Source organism: Trachinotus anak, unplaced genomic scaffold, assembly GCF_046630095.1.
Source record: "Trachinotus anak isolate AG129_WGS33_773 ecotype Australia unplaced genomic scaffold, CSIRO_AGI_Tana_v1 ptg000028l, whole genome shotgun sequence".
Classification (NCBI taxonomy): Eukaryota; Metazoa; Chordata; class Actinopteri; order Carangiformes; family Carangidae; genus Trachinotus; species Trachinotus anak.
In genome coordinates, this window is record NW_027273879.1 from 14,045,007 (window position 1) to 14,055,752 (window position 10,746).

The 10,746-nt window shown below is 41.6% G+C and overlaps 1 protein-coding gene across 1 annotated transcript; it reads right to left on the reverse strand.

Annotated features, from left to right (window-relative positions):
* Positions 1–890: 890 nt before the first annotated feature.
* Positions 891–8,663, reverse strand: dusp4 (dual specificity phosphatase 4). Its single transcript, XM_071466436.1, has 4 exons — positions 8,053–8,663; positions 6,377–6,504; positions 3,912–4,131; positions 891–1,648 (listed from the first exon to the last, which is right to left on the reverse strand). The coding sequence occupies exons 1-4, from the start codon at positions 8,420–8,422 to the stop codon at positions 1,260–1,262; spliced, it is 1,107 nt and encodes a 368-aa protein (XP_071322537.1). The 5' UTR covers positions 8,423–8,663; the 3' UTR covers positions 891–1,259.
* Between the last annotated feature and the right edge of the window lie 2,083 nt (positions 8,664–10,746).

Sequence of the window (10,746 nt, forward strand, 5' to 3'; positions counted from 1 at the left end):
AGTAGTGTATGTTTTGGAAAATGGTCAACAGTAAAGAATACATTTCTTATAATGAGTTAAAAGATACAAATCTACCAGCATGGTCCTTTAAGTGGCTGTCGTCCAGGGACAATATGCTCTAAAATTTGCCCTCTGGTCCAAAAATCCTGTGAAAGACAATGAAAATGTCCCAGACTGTTTCTCTCAGCCCTTTCATCTGAAACAACTTTTTTGTGATGTAGCAAAGGGAGTGTCCTAGAGTGTGTATCAGGGGCCTGCGGTGGGGTTTCCCAGTCCATTTACAAGGGCCCTGGCCTTTATTTGGCATCTTATTTTATTTATTTAGCCTCTTCAGTGAAGAGATGAGGAGCAGAGGAGAGGGGGCGGAGGGGGTGGAGATGAGAGGCAGAGATGAGAAGACGAGGAGGAGGAGGAAAGAAGGGAGGAATATAAAAGGATGAAAAGGAGATGAGAGGGGAGGAAGGTGTTGGGTGGGGGTGGGGGGGACAGAGAGAGGAAGAGGACGTATGAAGGACAGGAAGCTCCGGTCGGATTGCCGGCAGAGCACCTGTCACTGAAGAGGCTCCTGCTTTCTATCACCGTCTCCTCCCCTCTTTTTTCCATCCATCTCTTTTGTCTGGGAACAGGAGGGACACCCAAAGGGGAAAGAGCGGGTGCTTAAAATTCCTCCTTCCTTCCTGTGTCCATCTCCTCTCCTAAAGACCTGTCGTCTCCATAGCAACAAACCCTGTCTTCATACTGAGCTTATTCAGTTGGTAGTCATGAATATGTGTGTGTGTGTGTGTGTGTGTGTGTGTGTGTGAGGCAGAGAGAGAGAGAGTGAAAAAGAGTTTTTTCATGCCTCTCTGTAGAAGTGTTTGTGTGTCAGTGTACCTCTGTGCGTGTTGTTGTTTTTTGTTTTTGTCAAGGAAGAGGGCGTATCTTCAGTTAACATCAGTCCAACACTCCCCCTACCCTTGTTTTTTGAAACAAGTTCTGAAAGCCAGTTCATTTTTGGTCAGTTTGAATAAATCTCGAGTTAAAATGGAAGGAGCGTTGGCTGGTTTCTGAACTTTAAAAAGTTTTTTTTTTTTAATGTTTTTTTTTCAGTCTTTGAGTTTTGAATCAGGCACCATGACACTTCTCACCACTCCACCCTGGAAGCATGTACATACTGCTGCGGTCAGTCAGACTGACAGCTCTTCCAGCCAATGCCAGCCCAGTCTGTGCTCAAATAGTTCAAATAAGTTGGTCAGGGGAAGGCTGTGATTGGCTATCCATCAGCAGCCAGGTGAGGTTGTGATTGGGCTGTGGTGCAGGTAGGCGGGGTTCACCACAGAGACAGGGAAGTTGAAAATGAACGGAGAGGTGGGCGTGGCTGTCGTTGAGGTGGTGGCTGTTGACGACTTGGGTCCGAGTAGGGGGCTTGCCGTGGCGGCTGCTTCCGCGGCGCAAGAGGTGGCGAGGAGCTGTGACTCAAACTGCAGCAACTGGCCCATGAAGCTGAAGTTGGGGGAGATGATGCTGCGGCGCCGGCGCACAAACTCGAAGGCTTCGTCCAGACGAACGCGCTTTCTCTTCATCAGGTAGGCCAGGCAGATGGTGGCGGAGCGGGAGATGCCTGCTTGACAGTGGACCAGCACTCGCCCACTGGAGTCCCGTACTGAATCTGAGAAGAGAAGGGGGGTCAGAGGTCAGAGGTTTCCATGAAAAAAAAAAAAAAAAAATTAAACTACAAAAACAGGTGTTTTCAATGTGACCTAACTAAATATCTCAACATCTGTTGAATGACGCCACATTTTTAAAGACATTCATGCTCCCCAGAGTATGAACCTTCATGACTTTGGTGATCCGCTGAGTTTTCCTGTGGCACCACAGTGAGGTTGACATTTGTGTTTTGTTGTTGTAATGGTGCTTTCATGGTGCTTTGCTGCAAGCTTACTTTTCCATAATGGAAAATGAAAGTGAACTGAACTGATTGTTTTCCTGTTTATTTTATCTCTAAGCAAAAGGGCTCCGAGCATGTCCATAGCAGTTCATTCAGTTCATTTGTTCAGGTGAAGATGCCACACTGTGCAGAGACCAGAGAGTTTTTCACATAGAGATAAAAACAAACGAAAAAAATGAAAAAAAACCCCAAAAGGTTATTACTGTAATTCTAAATAAGGTCAAAGAAAATAAATATGCATTTTTTTTCCAGCCACCAAGTATTTTAAACACAACATACAGCGAAGCCTCAGACTCTTCTCATTTCCTCTCCTCCATACGTTCATGCCTTCCTTCCCTGTTCTGTGCGGTCAAACTGAGAACTTGCTTCAACACAAAAAAGCAGCAAATCACATTTAACTGAAACATGCAAGAGCAAAAAAATTTGAGTCATCACCTCCTCGTTCACACTTCCTCCCCTGTCCTATTTATGTCTCTGCCTCTCTCAGTATGTTTAGATGCACGCTCTTACTTTGCTTCTGCGAGAAACCATTTGTAGGTAATAGTTTGATTAAAGCATTTACAGTAACTCAATTTTCTGAACATCCTCCACTTGTATGATTGCTTGGACAGTACGGGTAATGTCCTCCAGCATGTGTGGCGGCATGCAGGAAATTAGAAGCATACAATATAAAGAAGATAATAGGGGGACTTAATTCATTGTTTTTTCATGTTGATGAATTCAATCTAATTTTCCACCACTGCTGGCCATTTAAAATTACTGCTTTGAATCCAGTTTACTTCATTACCTCTCTGGCACATGAGCAGAATTAAGATCGAGGAATGTTTACTGCCATTTTTCCAAGTACACAGATGCTTGATTGCGAGCAGCCACCTCCCCAATCTTTCACTCTTTGTGTCTTTCGCTGCTTTTCGGACGTCTGTCTTTTGTCTTTCTTAAACTCCCTCTTTCACTCTCACGCACAGATTTCAGGTAACTCCACCACAGCGTCTGTTCACCCGGTAACAGTGGATGAGTCAGACTCTGGTCCCACAGCAGCTAACTATGACGCATACCAGTATCTACTCACACACACCAGTGTGCACACTCACAAACACACACTCACAGCGCGGAAACCACACACACAATGTCTATACATGGCATGGATATGCAAAGCAGAGGCAAAATTCATACTTGTCTATATTATATACACAAACACGTATCTGAAATCATGCAGCTGAGGAATCATCATCATTTCAAATGTAGTAATCAATTTTTTCCCACAGCGTATTATATCATTTTGTTCTGTAATGGATACATCTGATGAGATTTTTGGTAGGTTTGTTCTTTTTTTTCTGTCTCTGCAAACTCTGCTGGGATGCGAGTGATAAAGAGCTACTTGGAAATAATGATTTGAATAAACGGCCTGAAAGCTTCTCCACTGCAGCTCTCTGAATAATTCTCAGACTCCAGACAAGGAGTGATGCGTTTTTTACACTTCCAGTCGGTTTCAGATGAACAGACAAAAGGACTGTTTAGTTAACATGGGCAGCGATGAGCCACTGTGGCTGAAACTCAAACTGCATCAACAGAAAATCCAAAGGAAGAAAGGACATCACAGTCCCTCCCACACTGTTTCATTGACATGTGAACATGTGATTAGATTTAGTTGAAATAAACATATTTATCGTTTATTTCGTTTTATAGACAAACAAAAAAAAATCAATTTATTGAGAAGATAATCTGCATATAAATTGTTCATGAAAGTAATTGTTAGTTGTAGCCTATCATATGTCTTTTTAATTAATATTAAAAAGATACTTAATGTGTACTACCAGACAGCGCAACAGCTTGTGCAACAAACAAATCAACAAACTTAATTTAAGATTACGTCTTTTGATGTGACCTAAATATTTTGTGAGCTAAAAACAAAGCGCATAAAGCACAAAACATGCTGTAGCCTCAAGGAAACTCATTCAAACATCACACATGCTTACTCACTGACCTATGAACTCGATAGCCTCCAGGAACCAGCAGCTGATGTCCTCTTTATGGTTGTCCTCCACGGGGATGCACTTGTACTGGTACGCCCCCTCGAAGTGGTTGGGACAGTCGGCCGACACGTTCAGCAAGGCGGAGATTCCTATGGCATCCAAAACCTCCTTCTTTGAGGCGTGGAGGGCGCTGCCAAGGTAGAGGAAAGGGAGGATCTCGACTGGGCCTCCCTGGATAGATAGGACAGATGGGAGGGTGATGGTTAATTGATTATTTCTTTAACTGAGGCAGTTTGTTCATATTTAATTCAGTCAGTCCTTAAGTATGTCTTCATTCTTGAGTGATTTCGTAAAGAAACATCTCCTGAGCAAATCAGCTTGGGGAGCCATTTTAACGAGAATTTACTTAAATGAAGAAGAGCTTACACGATAAGACAAAGAAGCCACTGTCAGTGAGCAGCAGAGGCCAGATGACTTCGGTGTAAGCATGACCTTAAATATTTTGTTAATCACATTAGCCACACTTATCATCAGACAGGGGCAGCTCATTATCTGTGTAATTAATGCAGAGTCATTTGATATGGGCCATTTAGTTTGTTAGTGTCTGTCTCAAGCCAAGTTATTTCCACATATGGAAACACAACTCACTGTATGAGCTGAGTGTCTGATCAGCTCAACAGTATGAACATGTTCCAACCCAAGACTTCAATGGAAATATCAGCATGTTTTTTTGATTTATCAGTACTGTGTGTACAGCAGACCTGTCTTGAGGATTTGCATTCACCATTTTCCCATGATTCCATTCGGAAAAAATTTGAGTTTTTCTGTGATCAGTGGAAACATATGCTCCATAGCAAGATTTCCTCACACTGAGTACATGAAAGATCGTTACACACATGTCCTGGAAGAGTGTCTGAAAGAACATAAAAACTATGAGTGTGTTCGTTCTGGTTTTATTGAGAATTGGTTAAAAATATGAATTGTTGATCGTATCATTTAAATATCTAAGCCCCTGGTTTTATAAATTAATACAAACTGGCTTTGGATGGTTCCACTAGTATCTGTGCAACGTGTCTTGACTTTCACTGCACACATTTGTTAAATATTCTAGTTTGTATTGCATAAAGAGAAAATAGAGCCCAGTGTTTACTGATGCAATTCTGAGCCAGTTTTTTAAATTTTATTTTAACCATATCTGAAAGCATATTCTAATGTAAGAGTCAAAGTATTGTTTTCCCTTTCACTAGATCTGAGAGGTCAGGCAGTTGGCGGTCTATACCGGTAGTGAGACTTATTGACGAGGGCTGTGTCTGTTTATGTCACTGCCGCTGACGACCTCGGTACTGACACAGCGTCAGGAAATGATCGATACTGCTAAGAGATGTAATGTGAGGAGGGGGGTGGAGGGCGAGAGGGAAAAATACAAGAGAGATGCTCATCTAGCTTTTACCCAGTCCATCATATCAATACTGCAACAGGAAGCTACAGTACTCCCTGAATTAAAACTCCCACCCAACAGTGAGGCCGAGACTATCGAGCATTTTCCTTAGAAAACATACAGAGGCTGAATTGTCTGTGTCTCTGTCTCCATGCGTTCCAGAGGAATTAAACCCAAACCACATGTGACTTTGAGCATTGCATAAAAATCTGTGGGCTCAAGCAGCAGATCAGTGACCAACAAAAGGAGGCCACCGGGGTCACAGGAAGTGACGGAGAGGTGAATCAGAGGTGAAGAAAAATGACAAATTTAAACACCAAAGTGGATTTTCCACTAATGTTCCTGTCAGTTAAAGTTGATTTCTCTAGTATGGCCGACAGACTGAAGAAGGACGTTTGTCACTGTGTAACATTCGCTGGTTTGAATTCCCAGAATGGATGAGATAATGTGGTTGAAAGTTAACAGCAGTTGACTTCCGTTGAACAAGGTAAATAACCTCCAGTGTTGGCGCTCAGCAGCTCTTAGTGTCATTGTGTAAAGGTGAAGGCAACTGTTACAGAATAATAAGCCAAAACAGCCTATTAATTGCTTTTTAATCACTTACTTCTCATGTATAAATAAAATAAATAAAAATGTTTCTTGCTTTTTTTCCTGCTATGTATTATTATAAAGTGAATGTTTTTAGTGTAAGTGAAAGTCAAGACATCGCTTTTTGGTCTAGTGACATGTGATAGGCATTTGTGATTATTTTATGAATGAAAACATGGGAAATTATTTGTCTACAGGTTTAACAATTACCTGCACACACTCAGAAGCTGCTTACACATAACCTACTCTAGTTTGAGACTGGTGGATGGTAATTAAAGTACACTTTTCAACCTGAAATAATATAATATCATAATCAACTTTATTTATATTGCAGGACATAAAACCAAATAAAATGAAAATAGAAAACTGACTAACTTAGAAGTAAAAACAATAAAATAAAGAAAAGGTGGATAAGGTTTGAGTTCAGGTGGGTCTGCCCTTGTGCTTTACCTGGTCGTGGTGTGGCGTCCCACAGGACGAGCAGGCAGAGTCGATGCTGGACTGGCTGGTGAGGGTCGGTAAGGATTTGGTCTTTAAACAAAACTCTGGGTATTCTGTGAAAAACCTGTCATATCCACCTGTAAAAAAGAGACATTGTGATTAAGTGGGATGCATCATATGCAGTGTTTTGCTTTAGGAAAAGGACTATAGTATACCATAAATGTTGATGCAGGACATCAGAAACAATGTCATAGTAAACCATGTGAGATTAAATTCACTACTGAGGACCACAGAAAGACAGCAGAGACAGAAAACTCATGTTTGGGGTCTGTTTGGTCTATTTGTGTAAAACACACTACTGGTGGCCCACATTAACCACACATCTGCACCACGGTCTTCTCCTCTGCATACAGTGAGTCTGTAAAGTCTGTTCAACTGACCCCCGACCTACTCTGTTCTGTGTCCACTGCCGTGGATTTGGAAACAATTTCATCATCCGCTTGCTTTTTTTATACATGTGCAGACTGACCACTGTTCTCTGCACCTCAGGGATCAAATCAGATTAACTGGGAAATGTCATCTTTATAAGCTACATACGTACACTCCTGGGCTTCAAGGCGCCTGCGTCATTAGGATGCACAAAAAAGAATGCGCCACAGCTTGCAGCAGCTTTGGCTTTCAGATTTCCTGCAGTCTAAATATAGTCTGGTGGGTAAATCGAGCGTTGATTTTAGATTTTGCTGCTTCCCATCAATGATTTACACAAGGCAGAGTCTTTTCTGAAATGATCATGAGTGTCCTGTAAGTCCCTCTGATTAGAAGTGGCTTCTACGCATCAGCATTACCTCATTCACTCAGCTCACAGCCATTGGTCTGACTGTGTGTGAATGTGTGTAGCTGTGAGTGACTGAGTGAGTGTGTGTATTGTAAGAAAAAAAAAAAATGTGCATAAAAATAGAGCAGGCACTGCCAGCAGGATATTTCAATCTCTGGTTTGTAGGCTATAAAAATAATATTCAGTATCTTTAATGAGGCAATAAAATAATATTGATTATGTTGGCTGAAAAATAAAATGGCCACAATGACCCACATGGGTAGGTGGCACATTGTTAGAAAAAAGGCTATTCATGAAATTCTGCAATTATTATTATTATTATTATTATTTCTATTATAGCTATTGTTATCATATAGCAATTGTTATGTTATTATTTTGTCACCTTTATTATTATTATTAGCTTTAAAACCTCAATTTTACCATAATATTCCAACTAAGTGTACAGTTATTATTATTTTTATCATTGTGAATATTTTTGTGACCAATGTTAAGGCTCATTCAAGGAGAAACACTTTAAGCATTAGGTCATAAGAGAATTAGAGACTAAACAACCCGCCTATGGAAAATGGCAAAGGGTTTATTGTAGGCTGGTGCCTTCCGGTCTAAAGGATGAATCCAACACTGAAATAGATTGCTTGTCTTACCATTAGCAGCCTAAATGGGAAACGGTTTGCACTTTTTATTTGTATTAGTTACAGTCTAATATTAATTTTCAATCAGAGAATAAACCACAATGCATCAGTATCATTACAATTTAGTTCCTCAGTGGATCAACCGAGGCAGCAAATGTATGGAGACCGCTGTTACATGCTGAAGATGACCCGTATGAAGGCTAAATGCACATATTTACCTTTCAGCAGGTATATGTCTGTGCCGGACGGGTCCCTGCTCAGCGCGTTTAGCACCAGGTTGACCGTGCTGTCCTCCTTCACCGTCTCCGAGTCCGGCGTCCTCTCGTCATACAACACCACGGCGGAGTACATCCCGGAGCGGAGGCGGCCCCGGACCTCCTCGTCCCCAGCCAGTATCTGGTCCAGGCTCAGCACGGAGCCCTTAGCTCTGCGGCGCACTATGGTGTTGCAGCGGGCGTTGACTGCGCCGCGGATGTGCCCTGCGCTGAAGGCGAGGAAGGAGCGGCAGTCCAGCAGCAGGCACTTGGCGCTGTCGTCCTTCAGAAGCCGCTTCAGCACCGTGCAGTCCATCTCGCACAGCTCCTCCATCGCACGTCGTGTCAGGCTGTGTGTGTAAGATTCACTGTCGCTGATCTCCTCTCTCTGTCTCTTTCTGTGTCCCCCCCCCTCCCACCGTCCTCCAAACCTGGAGAAGGCGCACGGGTCCTGCGGTGGATTCCCTTTGCGCCTCTCCTCTATCCGCGCATTGTCCCGGGCATCGTAACCGCGCTACTCTTTACGCACAGTCCGGTCCCCGCTTTCTCTCCGAGTGTTTCTCCTCAGGATTGTTTCTCTTTTTTTTTTTCTCCTTTTTTTATGAATGGGTGCATCACGTCACGGCGGAGGTGACGTCAACCGATAGCAGCCAATCGCAGAGCGTTCAGATTCCCGTCCCATTTCCTCCTCTGCCGTTCATTCATAAAAAAAAGAAAAAAAAAACAACGAAAAAAAAAAAAAAAAAAGACAGACATCAATGAAAGGAGAGACGAGAGGAGAGGCGGACTGAGATTAGGCTCCATGGGGGGGGACAGCGGGGTTTGGCATGTTTTAGCAGCTCATGACCACACTTGAATTTTCATTAGTAGTTTCCTATGATTAAAAAAAACGGGTTTATCGATTTTAAATGAATATTTTTCAGACCCACTTTCAAAACTGGAACTTGTTATTTACATAGAGGAGATGCCTAAATGACTGTTTTTTTTTTTTTAAATTCACATTTTATGGTAGGCCCATGTGCCTTTATCTAAGACTTTAAACCTTTATTAATAAATATTTTCACAATAAAAGTGAATCAAATGACTCTTCAGTGTGGAGAGATTGCCAGCCTATGCTGAAACCATTGATGATTTAAATGCAGACCTGTGGCCTCTTGGAGCTTTACTGCTTTGTCTTCATCCCCACAAATGTAGTTGACTGTATATTCAGTCTGACGGCTCTCATTAAACCCACCACAATTTCCAGTAAAATGAACTCTCACAGACTAAGCTACCTGTCGAGCACCAAAGGGCAGACAGAAGGTTAGCAAGACTAGCTTGCAAGCATAGCAGCTGAAGTAGCCCACCAGACATTTCTCTCAGGCTCATTGGAGACAAAAACAGAGCTCAAAGAACAGTGAATGTCAAAGTTATATTTTCCACTTGGCCAGAAATACAACCGAAAATTGATGCTAATGTCGCTATGTTTCCACTGAATGCGACAGTAGGCAGCTGTTTGCTAACATTATTAATTAATTAAAATTGCAAAATTTATTTCCACCTTCCGGCTGCCAAAAATCGACTAATTAAGCTTTAAGGTCCTACCACATCTACAATTTGATACATTTTGCTTGTCACCTAATTTAAATGCCAAAAAGATGGGAATATTTCATATTTTCTTTCAAATATTACTATTTAAATAACATCCGTAAAATAATTTCAGCCTGATTGTGGTGTAATGTGCTGATTGCTGGTGGGTGTGCTTACGTATGTGCATATACATGTACATAAATCTGCGTGTGTATACGTCTGAGTGTGCATCTGTGTGTGTGGGTGTGTAATCCTACAAGCGGAAATGTAATTTGCATCTTCTATCACACAGACTTAGTGAGCGTGCTCAGGTATTTGCATGTTGATCTCATTTCCATGGTTACGGGAGGAAAGAGAGCAGCACGGCAGCAGATGAGAGGAAGAAAATGCAGACACCCTGACACAAACAGATGGGCTGCAAAGCAGGCAGACGCTCCAGCTGAAAGAGACATGCAGATAAACAGACTATAGAAACAGATCATTTTAATGTTGTATAATTCTCAGATACATTTATTATGAATGGGTTTATGTGGGGAAATGTTTTGTGTATGAGCATATGGGTAGGCAACACACGTGCATATGGATCTGTGTTTGTTAGGCTTTTGTTCCCAGGCCTTTATGCTCAACTCGGAAATGTTGTATGTCTGATTTATTTTTAATGAATATTTCAAGATGTAAGTCGTGTAATACGAGTACGATCTGACAGCTGCACTGAAATGACACTTGTAAGCCGACGATCAGTATCAGAAAATGCTTGTTTCCAACCAGCTTGAACTCATGGGAAGTTCTGCAGTATTTATGTCATGTTTTCGGTCTGACATGGTAAAAAAAAAATGCTTTGTCTGTCTTGACTCAACAGTGAGAAAATGCCAAACCTCACAAGAGGAAATGTGGCAGACAGTTCATGGTTATGAGGCAAAAATACAAGTTTGTAGGTATTTTTTGTGAAAACTGAAGTAGTCATCATTAAAACTTTTTTAGATTTTTGTACAATGTAATACAAAATATTTGGATTTTCATATAATACATATTAATTGCAGTTACTGGCCATGGGAATATATTGTTCTAACACATTTAGATCTATTTTTA